Source organism: Staurois parvus, unplaced genomic scaffold (genome assembly GCF_062004578.1).
Source record: "Staurois parvus isolate SC_StPar_1 unplaced genomic scaffold, SC_StPar_1.0 ptg000175l, whole genome shotgun sequence".
Taxonomy (NCBI): domain Eukaryota; kingdom Metazoa; phylum Chordata; class Amphibia; order Anura; family Ranidae; genus Staurois; species Staurois parvus.
Window position 1 is genome coordinate 3,438,044 of NW_028317971.1, and position 19,627 is coordinate 3,457,670.

Below are 19,627 nucleotides of genomic sequence, written 5' to 3' on the forward strand. Positions count from 1 at the left end.
AGTAATCATTTAGTTAAACATGGTCCTAACAGAAAACTGCTAAAGTGAGTGTTTACAATTTTTCATACATTTGTTCTGAATGAATAACTCTCTATTAATTTATCTGTGGCAGACCATCTATTTCCACAACACAAGTACAACAGACTTTGTAGAAAAAACTGTCAGGGTGGCAGCTTCCCAGCATATTCTGTACATTTGTAAATATGTAGGCTGGAGTCTCAGCATTTCTCCCTCACCTAGCTATTAAAGAAAATCTATCATTACAAATTTGTTTACACTGTTCTGCCCCCTATAGGACAAAGTACATGCAGTAGTTTGTCCCATGTAGTTGTTATTATTATTATTATTATTACATTGAGTTTATATAGCGCCAAAGGGTTTGCTCAGCGCTGTACAATATAAGGGGGACAATACATGGCACAGTACAACAATAACAAACAACGTACGAGGGTTAAGAGGGCCCTACTCTTTCGAACTTACAATCTAGGAGGGAGGGGGTAGTGGTACAGTAGGAAGTGGCTGAGGGGAATGAAGTGGTGGGAGGAATGAGGGAGAATGGCCATTAGGTGAGGGTGGGCTTCCCTGAAGAGATGGGTTTTGAGGGAGCGCCTGAATGTGAGGAGGGAAGGCGACAGTCTGATGGATTGGGGCAGTGAGTTCCAGAGGATGGGGGAGGACCTGGAGAAGTCTTGCAGTCGTGCATGGGAGGAGGAGACCAGGGAGCAGGATAGAAGGAAGTCCTGTGAGGAGCGAAGGGTATGGGTAGGGCGGTACTTGGGGATCAGGTTGGTGAGGTAGTCAGGGGCAGTGTTGTGAACGGCTTTGTAGGTCAGGGTTAGAAGTTTAAATTTGATGCGTTGGGCAATCGGGAGCCAGTGGAGGGATAGGCAGAGGGGGGTGGCAGAGGTGGAGCGGTTGGTGAGGTGGATGAGTCTAGCCGCTGAGTTCAGGATGGTCTGAAGCGGGGAGAGCTTGCACTGGGGTAGTCCGGTGAGGAGGGAGTTGCAGTAGTCAAGGCGTGAGATAATCAGGGAGTGTACAAGTAGTTTAGTGGTGTCTGCGGTAAGGAAGGTACGTATCTTGACAATGTTGCGGAGGTGGAGCCTGCATGTGTTTGTAAGTGATTTGACATGAGGTTGGAAGGAGAGGTTCGAGTCAAGAATGATGCCAAGGACTTTGGCTTGTGGGGCGGGAATGGTAGTGGTGTTGTTGGTAGTGATGGATAGGATGGGGGGGCGGGGCAGGGGGAAAGACGAGGAGCTCGATTTTGGAGAGGTTAAGCTTGATGAAATGTAGCGATATCCAGTCTGAGATGTCGTTTAGGAGGTGAGTGATGCGGGCGTAGAAAGTGGGGGTGAGGAGAGGGGTGGAGAGGTAAATTTGAGTGTCATCAGCGTAGAGGTGATAGTTGACAGCCTACATAGTTTGGTGCTTCCTAAGCATAGCTCCCAACCCTCTCCTATTTAAAAGGAAACCCTCTGTCCCTTTTTCCTCTTTTTTGGTCCAGGGGTATAGACCTTGTTAAACAATTTATTATGTAACTAATAAAACTATTCTACAATGCTACGCCTTTCATCCATTCTCTAAATTACTGAATTTTGTTGTTCTATACAGAATGAAGAATTACGGTATAAAGGTCTTATGAGTGGCAGGATGTGTCCTTTGTCTACATACAAAGGTGTCCCTCTTTACTATCTTAGAGAGTTGGGAGGTCTGCCTAAGTTTTGTCATGAAGTCCAACCTGCCCCTACCCGACAGGACAAATCTGACAATGTCTAGCAGACAGATTGATCCAAATTGCAGCTGGGCTCTGCATTAACACTTTCCCAAAACAAGAGGTGACTGTAGCCGTATTAGTGCATTTGCGACAGAAGCAATTGAATACTGACGTGGTACTTTTTTTATTTGAACTAACATACAATTTTGAGGACAAGCTTTCGGGGAATGTCCCCTTCTTCAAGGTCCAGGCAGTACTACTTCACAAAGTTTTAGTAGAATGTTAGAAGAGATGTGGGGGATAAAAAAAAGACTAGAAAGCTTGTCCTCAAAATTGTATGTTAGTGCAAATAAAAAAGTATCACGTCAGTTGTTTCTGCCAAAACAAGAGGAATGCAAGCTGACCAAACCTCCTCTTCCTCTGCATAGCTCTAGTGTCTGAGCTGAATTTGTAATGATAGATTTTCTTTCATTAACAACGTACTAAGGGCTTGTTCAGAATTGGTGTATGTCCAGTTTTGCAGACATTGCAAATTGGGATAACACCTACGATTTGTTGTATGTTCTCATTCACATTGCATAAGTTATTGTTTAACTCACAGCTCACATTATACTTGCTCATTTAAAAAAAACCCTATGGAAGTTTTCCTCTGCTATGCAAGGAGGGTCAGGAAGTTATTGTTTACTAATATTCATATCTGTACTGTGCTGGCAGATCTCATTATTACTGTAAATCAGATTTGACCACGGTCGGTCCTAACAAGCATCTAAAGCTCTAGAATTTGGGCTTCTCAACTTCTCAACTGAGAGGGAATTTGGTGAGATGAATTTATCAAAACTGGAGCATTCTGTATCTGGAGCAGCTGTGCATAGCAATCAGTAAGCTTCTATTTTTCCTTTTCAAAGCTTAAAGTGTTACTAAACCCAAGACCCTGTATTCACTATATCTGGTCTCCCACAGTACACAGAACATGGAAAATCAAATATTTTAGTAAATATAAAATGCTAAATACCTTTTCTCATCAGTAGTTAAAGCAGTCTTGTGACTTCTATCAGTGTCCAGCAGAGCTCTAGTTAAAACATGTAGGAGGAGTTTTCATTATCCCCTGATTGTCTTATGAGGCAACCTAACCCCTGACCCTCTGTCTGGGCAGTGCTGATTGGGCCTGTGCTGATGCACTCTCCCCAGGAAAAAAAAAAACCCTCTCTAGCAATACACACCAAACTGAGCATGTGCAGCTTGCCCCCAAGGCTATATTCTCTCAGGAAATGGATTGGGGACAGTAGAAGAAGGGGGATCAGAGAAGACAGGATCAAACCGCATATATAGACTGATTTTACTGTTTGGGCTTAGTAACACTTTAATTGAACAAGCTGAAGATGAAAGCTGATTGGTTGCCATGCACTTCTGCTCCACTTTTGATAAATGTGTAAGTGTGTCTCTTTTTGTCAGTGGGGATAAACTGAGTTTCCTCTCATTTCAAATTGTTCAGAGTAGCCTGCAATCTGCCCAAGACCTGTTGTAAAGAAACACCTAGAAAGGTAAACAATATATACAACAGTGGTGTGCTGTTTCTCACTGTGTACACTTTCACTAAAAATATAACAATAGTGCAATGTTCTTTTAAAGCGGAGTTCCAGACATTTCTGTGTTTATTTAAAGTCAGCAGCTATAAAAACTGTAGCTGCTGACTTTTAATAAACACACACTTACCTGTCCCAGAGTCCAGCGATGTTCTCACCCGCTCCCTCCCTAGTCTCCTCCATGGCGCCGGCATCTCAACTGTGGGCACCAGGCTGTGACAGCTTGCGACTTCACAGCCTGGTTACCACTGCGCATGCGCGAGTCGTGCTGCGCCTCCTAATTGGTTCGGCAGTCTCCTGGGATCTGTAAAAAAGTTCCCAGAAGACTGCGGGAGGGAGGAACAGGCCGAACTCCCAGCTCACTTCGCCGCTGCGAACTGAGCTGCAAGTGGGAGCGGGTACCTGTCAAAACCAGGTACCCATTGCCCCCAAAAGGTGCCAAATATGGCAGTGGAGGGAGGGAGGAAGCAAATCGAGCTTTCGCTTTAAATAAAAGCCAGCTGCTGCTCATCTCATAGATATGTATATACAGTTAGGTCCATATACATTTGGACACAGGCACAATTTTAGATTTTTTCAGGTATTGAGCAAAACATATTCAAGCTATAATTATATAATGGATATGGACTGAAAGTGCACACTCTCAGGTTTAATTTGAGGGTATGTACATCCAAATTGGAGGAAGGGTTTACGACTTAAGAGTAGCCATCCCCCTTTTTCAAGGGACCAAAAGTAATTGGACAAATCAATATAATCATAGATAAAATGTTCATTTTTAATATTTTGTTGAGAATTCTTTACTGGCAATGACTGCCTGATGTCTGGAACAAATGGACACTACCAAAGACTTGGTTTCCTCCTTTATGATGCTTTGCCAGGCTCTAACTGCAGCTGTCTTCAGTTGTTTTTGTTTGTGGTTTTTTTCTGCCTTTAGTTTTGCATTCAGCAAGTGAAATGCATGCTCAGTTGGGTTGAGATCAGGTGATTGACTCAGCCATTGCATAATATTCCACTTCTTTTCCTTCAAGAGCTGCTGGGTTGCTTTTGCATTGTGTTTTGGATTATTGTCCATCTGTACTGTGAAGCGCCGTCCAATCAACTTTGCTACATTTGGCTGAATCTGGGCTGACAGTATATTTCTAAACACTGCAGAATTCATCCGGCTGCTTCTATCTTCTGTCACATCATCAATAATCACCAATGACCCAGTGCCACTGGAAGCCATGCATGCCCATGTCTTGGAAATTCGCTTTAACGAATTTCTCCTTACCGTGAGTACTCGCAGTTGGATGCGCAGAAATCCCCCATAAAGCTGTGTGAATCTCGCTTACCACGACTGTAGCTAAACTACACGATTCCTGCCCATCCAACTACTTTTAGCTTCTGTTGAAATGTGGGGATGATGGAGCTCCGTTACCCTAGAATGATCAAACGACACTCTCAGGATGATGGTTGAATTCACATAAGGGCTGGTTTCAGACTCAGCCCCTGGTTTTATTAAAAATACACACATGCCCCCCACATGAATAAAGTCAATCCCCTCCCACCGAACAATGCAATGGGGAGTGCCTATACACAGGATGTACATTCCGATTGGAGCATAGCCTTTCCTATTATCTATCACTGGTCCTCCCCCATGAGCCTTCTGAGGTCAGCAGACTTCCTCCCCTTCCCCCCCATGAGCCATCTGAGGTCATATTTCCTGTCCTACTAGCTCCCATTGGCATGCAAATCCTTTGTACAAGTATTCCCTAAGCTAAACACCAGTCTGTACCTGGATGGGCCCGATACGATCTTTATTAAAACACATCCATCCAAGATACAGTTTCAAGTTGGTAATGGGTTGTAAGATATGCATAAGCCTACACGTGGAGTTCACACCGCTTGGCGCCTTGCGTTATGAAGCCCATGTGGTACTATGCTGCTGATATGTGGATACAGGCCCACGGTCTACTGCCAGCGACATTCGCATCGAATGCCGTGGTGGTATACACGCCGGTCTATAAGCGCAGATCTGCCATCTCATCCATTACCAAGCTGAGTACTGTAATACATACATTGTACATGCGCATGGCCCAATTGCAGCCTTCAGAGCTTTAATTAAGCCACACGAGAGACATATGAATAACACTCATATATGACACATTTAAAGTTCGACCAACAATACAAAATTTCCATGACACCCATGCCATCACACTTCCTCCACCATGTTTTACAGATGAGGTTGTGTGCTTTGGATCATGAGCTGTTCCAAGCCTTCTACACACTTTTTTCTTCCCGTCATTCTGGTACAGTTTAATCTTCGTTTCATCTGTCCAAAGAATGCTTTTCCAGAACTGGTCTGGCTAATCTGGCTTTTCTATTCTTTATGCTTATGAATGGTTTGCACCTTGTGGTGAATCCTCTGTATTTGCTCTCAAGAAGTCTTCTCTTAATTGTACACTTTGACAATGATACGCTCACCTCCTGGAGAGTGTCCTTCACTTGTCTGGATGTGGTGAATGAGTTTTTCTTTACCATAGAGAGGATCCTGTGATCATCCACCACTGTTGTCATCCATGGACGTCCATGCCTTTTTATGTTTCTGAGCTCACCAGACCGTTCTTCTTTCCTCAGAATGTACCAAACTGTTGATTTGGCTACTCCTAATGTTGCTGCTATCTCTTTGATGGATTGGTTTCATTTTTAAAGCCTTACAATGGCCTGTTTCACTTGCATGGACAGCTCCTTTGAACACATGATGTAGGTTCACAGCAATAGATTCCAAATGCAAATACCACACTTAGTTCTCATGCACACTGGATGTTTTTACAGCTGCTGTTTTTAGCTTTTGATGTTTTTTAATGTGACTTTACACAGCGAACGTTACCAGCGTTATTAAATGCCCAGTATGCATGGAGCCTTAGAATCAAATACAGACCTTTTACCTGCTTAATTGATGAAGAAATAACAAAACAGTAGCCCACACCTGGCCATGAAACAGCTTTTGATTCAATTGTCCAATTACTTTTGGTCCATTGAAAAAGGGGGGATGGCTACTCTTAAGAGCTGTAATTCCCAAACCCTTCCTCCAATTCGGATGTACATACCCTCAAATTAAACCTGAGAGTGTGCACTTTCAGTCCATATACATTATATAACTATAGCTTGAATATGTTTTGGTAAATACCTGAAAAGATATAAAATTGTGCCTGTGTCCAAATATATATGAACCTAACTGTCTGTGTGTGTATATGTATATATATATGTGTGTACATGTATATATATATATATGTGTGTGTATATATATATATATATATATATATATATATATATATATATATATAAAATCTCAAATTATCAGTATTACTGTCAATCCCCCAACACACACTTCTTTGAAACTAAACAAATTTTCAAAACCTCAACAGCAGGAAAGGGCTTTTACATTTCTTACATGCACATGAGATGACATTTCTTATAAAACAGAATCTTCTGTTGGATTTTTTGGCATCAAACTAGCTGGAGAATTAAATCGCATTGCTACTCTGGGAAGTGTGAGGTGCAGTAATCCTTAGCAACCAGTCCGATTTTACTTAAATCTGATTTGTGGATAGCTCTGATGCTTTATTGTCCTTTACCTTGGTAAACGGCCTTAAATTCTGCACATTATGCAGAAGCCGCATAGTTGATGTCTCAAATGGTGGAAAAAATAATGCATTTCCTTTGTGAATTTTCTGTTTACCATGGCACTTACTGTATATGTCTATCAGGGTTATTCCATTAAAGGGTTTTTCATTCCTGCTCTCATGGATGATAAAGCATGCAAGTTACCAAACCACACTGATGTTTACCTTGAAAAGGAATTTGAAAAATGTGCTACTGTCAGTAGGTTTCTGAGCAGGGATGAGTTGAGGTGTGTTCGGATACTAGTACGAATCCGCCTGAGCTATCCACCAGATTTCACTGCGGGCAGCCAATCAAAAGCAGTAAAGGTATTCTCCGCCCTGAGCCTTCCACAAGCTGAAAAGTGATCCAACAATCGTGTTCCAAGCAAGGTAAACCTCCAAAGGAAAGATATCAATAAAGCTACAACTATACATCAGTATCTGTAAAAAAAAAAATGCTTGTATATGATGAGCTGATTTGGGGGCTAGACCTTTTTCTATTTTGTAGGTTCTGGATATTGAATGAATACATGTAGCCAGTTCCTGCTGGTTTGGTTTTCTTTTTCTCTTTTGTTATTATTACTGCATTTTCAGGCAGCAGAGAGGGAAGGTCAGTGGTGCTAACCTTTTGTTTTCCCAGCAGAAATCGTGAACAAGATGAAGTGATCAGAGCAAAATGTCAGTATTTGAACGCTTTTCTCATTATAGTCCTGCTTTGCTGTCTGCTTCTTTTTTGGTACTTGGTGATACTTATTTGCATGTCATCTTACTGAAGATTTATGTTATACCAAATATCTTGCATACATATTAGTTATTTTATAAATGTAAATCTATTCACTGATTTAAACCAAAATTGGTATTGGTGTATGTGGACAGGCATTATAGTGCATGTCTTAACAGCGTGGTGTTAAGTGATCCTGTCCTGTGGTTACAAGGGGTTTTTTTACTATGTGACTCATTTATATGCTTGTTTTTTTTGGTTTATACATTATAATGTTCTTCTGCAGAGTTGTCAAAAATATTGTCAAACTCAGAACCTCTGCATCTATTAACAAAGTGTTTCATTAGGACGTATCAGAATGCAGACACTTCTGGTTTGGACTAGCTATATTTCCCACAATAGGCATTTTTGTGACAACTGTTACAGAGTTATAATTTCATTTAGTACCTAATGATTTCAGATAGCTAGGGACGTGTGAGCAGACCCTGGATTCATTTGACTTTATTGTTTGTATTGTTCAATTGCTCCCTTGTTTGTACATGGGTTGGACAAAATTATGGAAACACAACCAGGTTAAAGAACAAAAGATGGGCCTGAATTCTCCTGGGAATGGACAAATATAAGTTTTGGATGGTGGATAATAAAATCTGATACCAATCTTCATGCAAAAATCCTTCCAGGTCTTGCAGAGATGTCAGAAGCTAAAAACAAACCTGAACCTTGTTCTCCAAAACTGACTATAGTGTCTTTATGATATTAAGGTCTGGCATCTGTGGCGCCCAGGCAAGGTGTGAGACTTCGTCTGCATGCTTGTCAAACCATAATTTGACAACACCAGCTGTCTGAATTGGAGCATTAGCGTCTTGGGTAATGTCTTTCTTTGGGAAAGTGTCTGCACCATGGGGTGCACAAAGGTCAGCCTAAATTACAATTTGAAGCTCAGTAAGCTCTGACATGACTGCATTAGTAGCAGCGCACGCAGTGAATGATGAAACTGAGGCTTCCCACTTGTTAGCTAGGTGTCTCCTCACACGGTGGAAGCAAAAGAATGTTATATCACTTCCCCTTTCAACGTAAAACATGTTTTTCACACCTGAAAATCATGTAGTGTTTCCATATTTTTGTCTAACTCCTGTATCTTTCACATATCCCTACCTCTGCTCCTCTTTCAACTGTCAAGTCAACTTTCATTTCCTTCCTGGCAATAAACTATATGTGAGGCTGAAGGAAAAACTGCACCACTCCAAGCTCCTAAACTGCCTATTGGAAAGTCCACTGCTCCACAGGTCACAAGTCTAGCTCAAAACATAGCGAAATCAAAGGAACAGGACCGCACTCCACAGTAGTTCCACTGGTATGTTTATTGTGTATAGTTGATTGTAGATACTGTTCCTTCCCCTAGACCACGTCCCCTCCTCATTCCCCAGGGCTTAATTATAGACATCTCCTATGATTAAGCCTTCACAGGGACAAAACATGTCAGAAGAGTGTGACCTAAGGCCTTGGACTGTGTCTACAACCAGCTATACACAACGAACTTACCAGTAGGACGTCCGTAACGTGTGGTTTCTTCTGATTTTCCAATGGCAGGGTCATAGAAAGTGACATCACCTCATTCTTAAAATGGAAATCCAGAAAGACCACTGCATACCCAGTTGTAATACTTGCTTGCTGTTTTACCTGTGTAACAGGGTTAGCTCGGCAGCGGGTGTGTGTGACCCCCTGGATGGGTGCACAACACAAAAAAATAGGCACAGCACAACAATAGTGGAGGTGAAAACAAACAGGTGCAATTTATTTACAGTATTTACAGAAAAAAGGATAAACAAAAAGAAATATCAAAATAAATCCTGGCCAACTTGGCTACTTACTGCAACAACAGCTTCTCCCTAGCTACCCACTAGGTACAGCCTGCTGCTATACCTAGTTGCTAGTACTTGGAGGCTAGCCACACAGGCTTTGGTCTCTCTGCACACAGGTAACAGGTCAGCTCCCCAGACAGTTCAGGCACAGATCTGGTTCCAGGGTGGAGCAACTCCCTAAGCACTCTGGGAGGTTTTATAGAGGTGTTTAATGAGCCCACTACCTTCAGCTGGGCTCATTACCTCAGTGCTGAAGGACTCAGCACTTCCCTCTAGTGGTACAAATCCCCATAAAGCCTGAACCTTGGACAAATATATCGTCCATCCAGGACGCAACCAGGTGATTTCACCTGCCTACTGTCACACCTGCCAATAGATTTTTTAGATTTGTTTATTCAATCTTGAGATTTACGCTCACCAACATATGTTAAAATCTGATTGTGCTATCTCTTCTAGATTTACCAATAACTATGTAGTGCAAGAGTCTGTCTGATTGGACCCATATGGATTGGATGTTTTAGGTAGATCCTTATATTACATTGTTTTGGTAAACCTAAAGTTGATTGTATAGCCATATTGTAATGCGCATGGTGACTCTTACACACCTTTACCACACTGATTGTATAACAAACAAGCTGGGGCAAAGAAGTGGCATAGGGGGCTGAATTGCTGATCCAGGAAATAAATTTGGTTGAGCTGTATAAATCACAGGACTGTAGAGAATTACAAATTCCTGTTTGTTGCTGTTTTTGTATTGTTTTGCCTTTTTTGGTGTTTTTTTTTGTTTGCTGTTTTTTGTCTTTTTTGCTTTTTGGGCCAAGTACAATGTAATTTTTAATAATGTGTTCCTTTTTCATAATTATAACAAAGGTTTCAAGTAATAATTTCTTTAAGATAACAAACAAAAATCATGAGCGCTCGGAGAAAAAAAAGCTGCTAGCACTTAAGAGTAAACCAACCCCCAAAAAACTAGTATAATGATAGTGCAGCGCTAAAAGAAATAAAATTCAAATATAAATATATACCTGTGAAAAAATATTTATAACTTAACACAGTGACTAATGGACCAGGTGGCATGATATCAGCATGTAAGGCTCCAACTGACACGTTTCGTGCACACACATGTATTCAAAGGGATACGTATCCCTTTGAAGACATACGTGTGCACGAAACGCGTAGGATGGAGCCTTACGTGCTGACGTCACGCCGCCGAGTCCATGTTTGGATCAGCTGCCATCTTAGTAAGTGCCGGCTGTTTTATGTACATTTCACGTGGATTTGTTTTTCATGGATTTTACTATACTACACTATTTACAAATTGTTCAGGCTCCATGTGGTGAGCTATCTCCCCAGCAGGGTCTGCATTCCTATCCTGGTCGATGGATTGTATTCCCAATTAAAGAAACACCAAGAGAGGTCTCGGTTTTTCCTTGGCAACATATGATTATGCTTCATTCGCTCTACTTTCTGGTGAGGGCATTGCGGTGGTGGATTACACTGAAGATTTGCACTTTTGCGAATAGTACAGCCAAGTTTCAAGTGAATTTGATTGGACTGTCCCATTGTTCATCATTTTATAATATTATATATGGACTGATTTTTATTTGCTATTATTTATTTTACATATTTAACCACCTTATGAATTATGTTGATTTGGTTATTTTTTTTTGCACTTTAGTCACTTTATTGGGTGTATTGAATTTTATTTCTTTTAGCGCTGCACTATCATTATACTAATAATTGCTTTACATTTGCCATCTTTATCGGTTACAAGTATACTATCTTCATGGAAAGGTTCATTGTTATATGCTGTTTAGGTTAAAAGAACAGGCCACTTATTGTCTACTGACTTCCTGCAATTAGTGTTTTCTTCTGGCTATTGTGTGCAGGCTGTCTCGTGTACATGCATTACCAGCCCAGTAATGTAGCGGAAAGAATGCTGTGTCTTGGACAAATTTATAAAGATTGATATTAGGCTGCATTCAGTATTAATTTCAGTTGGCATCCAAGCTGGAAGAGAGGTTGCTTTTTATTGGCTTTTGCGTTTGATTTATAAAGACCCACGCACATCAAAGGATATCATGTCAACTAGCCTAGCTAAAACTTCGGTAGCTAACAGGTTTTATTACACAAGGGTTTGAGAAATAACTGTTTTGCCTCTAGCAATCAAACCGATTCACCTGTGTCCTTCTCATTTAGACATTTTGTTGTTTTTGAAGGTGTTTATGGCCACTATTTGCCTCATACCCAATGCCTATTGCATTGTGTAATAAGACACAAACATGGTGGAATTTTGTTTTTTTAATCTAAACCTGTGATTTTCAAAATGGTATTAAATAGGTTCCTAAATTTTATAATGTAGAATATGAGCAGTACCAGCACATATCTTTATAGTCTATTTACTGCTCATTACAGACCGGTGGGATGTGACAGACTAGTGGTCCTGGCTACTAGGAATTAGAGAAACTGTGTATTTTAGGGATTGTTTAAGCCAACATTTTGTAAATGACAAGTCTAATTGACCATTGGCTTTTATTGTATCACAGAGATAATGGCATCCGACCAAGAATTTTAGGCAATGCATAAATATTTGTTCAAACTGAAAATTGTTGCAGCCAGCACTGGATTGTGTCTGACCTGGGTTGCTGAACAAGTAAAAGCTGTGTAAGTTTTATAAATTAGGGAAGAAGTTTAAAGCATCCACCTTGATCTTTGTCAATTTATCAAGTTCTTAGTCTTTTTCTAGCTTTAAAATATATAATTACCTTTCACATGACAGCACTGGAAATTATCCATGGTAACGGGATGCTAATAGTTTAAATGGTCGGTTCATCTGACAGTTTTAGGATGAGTTCTATGTGGGGTCACGGCATAGAAACCATTAATCCTGAGTTACTTCATTTATTCCACGTTCAGACTTGTAATGGAGGAGAAATTAGAGCTTCCTGCCAACACAGCTTGTAATATTAAGACATTGTTGGACTAGTTCCCATTTTATTTTGCCAGTGCAAAGAAAAGCTGTGTAAATAAAAAAAAAAGTAGATGCAAATGTAATCATTAAACAGGTCTTCCGGAATATGTTAAAGATGAGGGATTAGCGCAACATGTTTGGATCCTAGTCCTAACCAACATAATCACGCCCACCAGGAAGTTGTCACCTGTACTGAGCCAATAATCTGCAGCCAAGGCGTTTCCTGGTGCTCAGTGGTACACATACAAGGGATGGGTATGTGCCAAGATATGGGGTGGGAAATGCTATGGCCACAGATGATTGAGCTAGTGACAGCTTCCTAGCATATATACATCTGAAATCATCCATATTAAAGATGAGCTTATAGAGTAACCTGTAAAGCAAAGCCATCATAACTCCTTCAGTTCCTATTGGGTAGTCATTGCCTCATAAACATTATTTCTGGAGTAAAAATATTAATTATGATTCTCTCTTTGCACTTCTTATTGTAAAAAAACTGCACACATGGTCTTTTAGCATGGGCAGAAACATGGGCAATTGTTTAAACCTTTGCTGCTCTTTTAGAGACTGTTGAATGAAGCTGTGATGGTTCCTGGGCTTCTTTTCAATAGCACCAAGCCCTATTTCTTAATCATCATTTATTTTTTTTAGATGTACTTCATTGGTATGTTCTGTATCTAGTGCTTTATGCAAAGTCGTAATTTCTATAGACTAGAAGAACATCTGTCATGTTTGAACTCAAAGTTGAACTTTAATTACTTCTTAAATTCTATTAGGAAAAACCATTACTCGTAAGTCATGGTCATTAAACTAAACTTAGCAGTAGGACTCCTTACTTACTTTATTGATCTTCGGACTTGTCATAACCAAGGGTTTATGATTATAATGTGTGCTATTATTGGCTCTAGCAACTCCAAAGCCTATATAAATGTGTGGAATTTTTAATACATCATTATAAATAAAGAATGTGAAAAAAAAACCCTATATTTTTTTTATTTTAGATTGTGTAGATTCTTTAATTTTTGCCATCTGTGTCCCATTGGGGAGATTTACCTTCACTTCCTGTCCCATAGTCAAAACGGAGTGAAAAGAAATCCCTTGGGGCTCCTTCCCAAAATTTAATGTTCCGCATTGGAGGATTTCGACTCTATTACTTTTCTGTGGACAATCAAGAATTTGGGATTTTCTTTTACTTTCAACGACTAAGGTAAACAGGACAAATAGTTTGAATCTCACTAATGGGGGCACAGACAGCAGTAAAAACTGACAGGTGTTCTAATCTATCTCCAGTATATCCAAAAAAAAAAAGCTACAGTGCCTTGAAAAAGTATCCATACCTCTGAACGTAAATGCATTTTATAGGGATTTTATGTGATAGACCAACATAAAGTGGCACATAGTTGTGAAGTGGAAGGAAAATGATAAATGGTTTTCAAATTTTTTTTTTTACTAATACAAATGTGAATAAATAAGTGTGGCATGCATTTGTATTCAGCCCCCCTGAGTCAATACTTTGTAGAACCACCTTTCGCTGCAATTATAGCTGCAAGTCTTTTTGGGTATATCTCTACCAGCTTTGCAGATCTAAAGAGAGTGACATTTTTGCCCATTCTTTTTTGCAAAATAGCTCAAGCTCTGTCAGATTGGATGGAGAACATCTGTGAACAGCAATTTTCATGTCTTGCCACAGATTCTCAATTTGATTTAGGTCTGGAATTTGACTGGGCCATTCTAAAACATGAATATGCTTTGTTCTAAACCATTTCATTGTAGCTCCGGCTGTATGTTTAGGGTGGTTGTCCTGCTGGAAGAGAACCTCCACCCCAGTCTCAAGTCTTTTGTAGACTCTCACAGGTTTTCTTCTAAGATTGCCTTGTATTTGGGTCCATCCTTCTTCCCATCAACTCTGACCAACATCCCTGTCCCTGCTGAAGAAAAGCATCCCCACAACATGATGCTGCCACCACCATGTTTCACAGTGGGGATGGTCTGTTCAGGGTGATGTGCAGTGTTAGTTTTCCGCCACACATAGCATTTTGCTTTTAGGCCAAAAAGTTAAATTTTCGTCTCCTCTGACCAGAACCCCTTCTTCCACATGTTTGCTGTGTTCCCACATGGCTTCTCGCAAACTGCAAATGAGACTTCTTATAGCTTTCTTCTTACCACTCTCCCATGAAGGCCAGATTTGTGGAGTGCACAACTGATAGTTGTCCTGTGGAAAAATTCTTCCACCTGAGCTGTGGATCTCTGCAGCTCTTCCAGAGTTACCATGGGTCTCTTGGCTGCTTCTCTGTTCTCCTTGCCTGGCCTGTCAGTTTAGGTGGATGGCATGTCTTGGTAGGTTTTTTCTATTTTCGGATGATGGATTGAACAGTGCTCTGTGAGATGTTCAAAGCTTGGGATATTTTGTTTTAAAACCTAACCCTGCTTTAACCACTTGGCAATCACGCTATAGCCGAATGATGGCTACAGTGCAGTTGTCCAGTTCTGGGAGGGCGTCATATGACGTCCTCTCAGAACGCACCCTCCTGCGCACCCCCAGCAGCATGCATGCGGCGATCTCCATGATTGATGTGTCCTATGGACACAGCTGATCACATGATGTGGTAAGTGGCCAATCACAGCGGCCTTGACACAGCAGATCACCGGATAAATGCAGTTGCCGGTTATCGGCTGCACTTTCATCACGCTGTCACAATTGTCAGAAAACAGATCGGCATGATGATCAGTGTCCAGCAGTGCCACCCAGCAGTGCCGTCAGTCAGTGCTACCCATCAGTGCCAGTTTATCAGTGCCCATCAGTGCTGCCTATCCATGCCGCCTCATCAATGCACATCAGTGCATTTGAGCACAGCCATCCTTTCAGTTCTGTGACTGACATACATATACACCATCTGCAAGTGAATATGCTTCCTTTTCAGTTACTTTTTAGATAATAATCTAAACAGATGAGCTTGATGTAAAAAAAAAAAAATATATATATATATATATATATAGGGTTGCGTCGGTATATAATTTGTAATTATATGTATATTTGGGACAACTCTATTTGCTGATTACATTTTTAGTGCCTGGTTTTCAGTGTTACACGATGATTGTGGATTATTGACCTACTTCTCTCAAACCTGTAAATTGGATAGAGCATTAAAATCATTGCACGCCCTAAGGCTAGGTTCACACCTATGCAGGGTGCATTTGAGCGGTTTCTGCATTGTGTTTTGTGTTGTGTTTTTGATTTGTTTTGTGTTTTTTTTTAAATGTTTTTCTTGTTGCTTGGGGATTTAAAACTCATCAAAAACGTGGCAAAAACGCAGTAAAAATGCACTACAAGCTTTTCTGTACCATTTCCATTGAAGTCCGTAGAACAAAAAATGCAACTTTTTGTGTTCAAAAAAGTCCCTGACCCTTTCCAAAAAACGCACCATGTGACAACGCGGACATGTGAACGTGTCCCTTTAAGTAATCATGTAAAAGGACTGTACTGCATTTCTGGAAAACGCTTAGGTGTGAATTTAGGATAAGTAGAATACAGACAGTGTGAGTTCAGGGACCTACACCTGCACCCACAATGATGTCAAATTGGTAGCAGTAACGGTGTATATGACATGAATGGGGCGGCCTGCACACAGATTGGATATGTAGAACACCCGTGCATCCCTCTTGGGCAAAACACGGCCCTCACACAGCTGTTTGCTTAAGTATATCGATGTGAGGGAGGCTTAATACTGTGTATCAGTCTTTTTTTTTTTTTTTCTCCCTCTCTCTTCTTCTATTTGCTTCCAGGTAGTACAAGTAATGATACAAATGGTTGAAAGTGATGTATGTGGTCCAAGCAAGTTGATAACTCAGTATATTCTTTTCTCAGAATATCATATTACAGTAAGCTGTGATTCTTTTTATGAGATAATTATATATTCTTGCCATATTTAGCTGACTTGTAAAGTGAATGTGTATGTTAGTGGTGCCGGGGAATTTGTATATTATGGAAATCAATATTACCAGCTAAGCAGCATTTACTAGCAAAGCTTGCAGTACCTTTGTGCATGCATTGTGTGGTATCCTGCCACATGTTTTATAGCTGTATGATGCCTGACAGTAATCTCATTTAAGGTTTTCCCAAAAGTGAAAACTGTGCATTAAGCAGCATAACAAATACCTCAAATCAATAGAAAGCCAGCACTTTTCCCTTGTATGCTAATCCAAGAAAATTCTTAGCCTCTGCTGGAGTCGTTGGAGCCATTTCTGTTGATGCTCATCAATATCACATTGGAGTGCCTAAAGAGATTGGAAATGGATATGGGAGCGTATGAAAATACAATGAGTGCTAGTCATAAGCAGACAGGATGTCAAGGGACTGAAATGGGTATTGACTGTGGAATGAGAAAGCTCATTTGATTTATTACATGTCAGGAACGTTGATGTGTGGGTCTCTGCTAATGTCACCTCTGGCATTCTGTAAAATAATGTTGTTCAACTATTTGCATTACATGCCATCTAGAACCTAAGTTGTTTTTTTTTTTTTTTTTTTTGGAAAAGATGAAAAAAGCAAGTATTTAATGTGTGACTGGTAATTTTTATTTGCTACTTTCTTCAGAAAGTAAGTTTTACTTTTAATAGGTTTAATCATAATGTAATATCTCCAAGTTAAATAAAAACACTTTTGCTGCTTTAGTTAAATATTTTCCTGTGTGGACCAGGGGAGAGAATAAGGATAATCTCACCAACAATCTCTCTAATAGAGTGTATAAGACTTTTAATTACTGTCTGTGTCCCCATTGGGGTGATTCCCTATACATCTTGTGTATTCATCAGAACTGAAAGTGAAGGGAAAATGGGACGCAGCAACAATAATTGGTGATAAAGCATTCTTTCATTGTATTTACAAAATGAAGGTTTTCTTCAATTGTTGATCTGGTCTTTTTTTTGTTTTGTGCAGGAGATATGAATCCCATCCAGTATGTGCTGACCTGCAGGCTCAGATTCTCCAGTGCTATCAGAAGAATCCAAAGCAGGCGCTGAGCTGCTCTGTATTGGCTAGCCAGTATATGCAGTGTGTCAACAATGCCAAACAGGTGAGTTTCATTGATTTTTGAAGCATCATCCATTTATATTCAACTGCTGCTTTAATTAGTGAGTTAACAGAATTACACCCAAGTATAGCTATTAAAGGATAAATTAACTTTTTATTATTTTTTTCCCCAAGCAGCCTGCAAAGCATTGCGCCTGTGATCAGTGAATCCTGGGTGCAATGTCAAGTTCCTGCCGACAAATACTACAGCTTTCTGCTCTTACCTCTGTACAGGCTGCCAGTTTTAAAGCTGCAGGTTTTATGAATGAACTACAAGAGCGGTCATCAGCACCTTTACAATTTCAGAGCTACAGGTTGTCTGCGTAGTAGAAGATGGGACTTGTAGTTTATCCACTTCAGTACCGGGCACTTTTATCCTCTCCCTGCCCAGGCCACTTTTCAGCTTTCAGTGCTCTCAGACTTTGAATGACAATTGCACGGTTATGCAACACTTTCCCGAAACGATATGTTTATTATTTAGTTCACACAACTAGTGATTTCTTTTGGTGGTATTTAATCACCATTGGGTTTTTCTTTTTTTTGCTAAATAAATGAAAAAAGACCAAAAAAGTTTTTCTTTGTTTCTGTTATAAAATTTTGCCAATAATTATTCTTCATAAATTTAGGCCAGAATGCTACATTTCTTTGGTGAAAAAACCCAAATCAGTCTATATTTTTTAGTCTGTAGGAAAGTTATAGAGTCCACAAACTATGGTGTTACCAAAAGTAATGGGACACCCCACCAAATCATTGGATTCAGTTGTTATGATCACCTCCATGGCCACAGTGTATAAAATCAAGCACCCAGGCATGCAGACTGCTCCTACAAACATTTCTGACAGAATGGATCGCTCCCAGGAGCTCAGTGAATTCAAGGGTGGTAACGTGATAGGTTGCCACCAGTGCAATATGTCCATCCGTGAAATTTCCTTGCTACTAAATATTCTATGGTCAACTGTTAGTGGTATTATAACAAAGTAGAAGCATCTGGGAACAGCAACTCAGCCACAAAGTGGTAAGCAAAGTAAAATGACAGAGCAGTATCAGTGCATGCTGAAGTCGCCAACTGTCTGCAGAGTCAATAGCTAAAGACCTCCAAACTTTGTGTGGCCTTCAGATTAGCACAACAACAGTGTGTAGAGAGCTTCATGGAATGGGTTTCCATGGCCAGGCAGCTGTATCCAAGCCTTACATCGCCAAGTGCAATGCAAAAAGTTGGATGCAGTGGTGTAAAGCACGCTGCCACTGGACTCTAGAGCAGTGGAGATGTGTTTTCTGGAGTGAGGAATCATGCTTCTCTGTCTGGAAATCTGATGGATGTGTCTGGGTTTGGCGGTTGCCAGAAGAATTGTACTTGCCTAACTGCATTGTATCAAGTGTAAAGTTTGGGGGAGGGGGGATTACGGTGTGGGGTTGTCTTTCAGAGGTTGGGCTTGACCCCTTACTTCCAGTGAAGGGAACTCTTAAGCCGTCAGGATACCAAGACATTTTGGACAATATCATGCTCCCAACTTTGTGGGGACGGCCCCTTCCTGTTCCAACATGACTGTGCACCAGTGCACAAAGCAAGGTCCATAAAGACATGGATGAGAGAGTTTGGGGTGGAGAAACTTGACTGGCCTGCACAGAGTCCTGACCTCAACCCGATAGAACAGCATTGGGATGAATTAGAGCGGTCGAACATTCCCATAGACACACTCCTAAACCTTGTGGACAGCCTCCCCAGAAGAGTTAAAGCTGCTATAGCTGCAAAGAATGTACCAACTCAATATTGAACCCTACAGACTAAGACTGAGATGCCATTAAAGTTCAGGTGCATGTAAAGGCAGGCGTCCCAATACTTTTGGCAACAGTGTGTGTGTGTGTATATATATATGTGTGTGTATATATATGTATATATAATATATATATATATATATATATATATGAATTAGCATTCTGTTATCTTCCGGCTTTAGTATTTTGTTTGGCTTGCTTGTTTGTTTCTCTGTTTAATCCCTGCAAATGAATACTCTGCATGCTTAAAGAATTTTCTAAAATGTGTAAACAAACTGCTTTGCA

The 19,627-nt window shown here is 40.4% G+C and overlaps 1 protein-coding gene across 3 annotated transcripts in view; it reads left to right on the plus strand.

Moving 5' to 3' along the window:
• The window catches only part of CHCHD3 (coiled-coil-helix-coiled-coil-helix domain containing 3), a 212,557-nt gene that overhangs the window by 182,513 nt on the left and 10,417 nt on the right, over nucleotides 1-19,627 (plus strand). For all 3 annotated transcript variants that reach the window (XM_089676877.1, XM_089676879.1, XM_089676878.1), the window contains one exon: nucleotides 17,435-17,570. In XM_089676877.1, coding sequence (XP_089533003.1) covers nucleotides 17,435-17,570 — 136 coding nt within the window. The remainder of the gene's footprint in view (nucleotides 1-17,434; nucleotides 17,571-19,627) is intronic.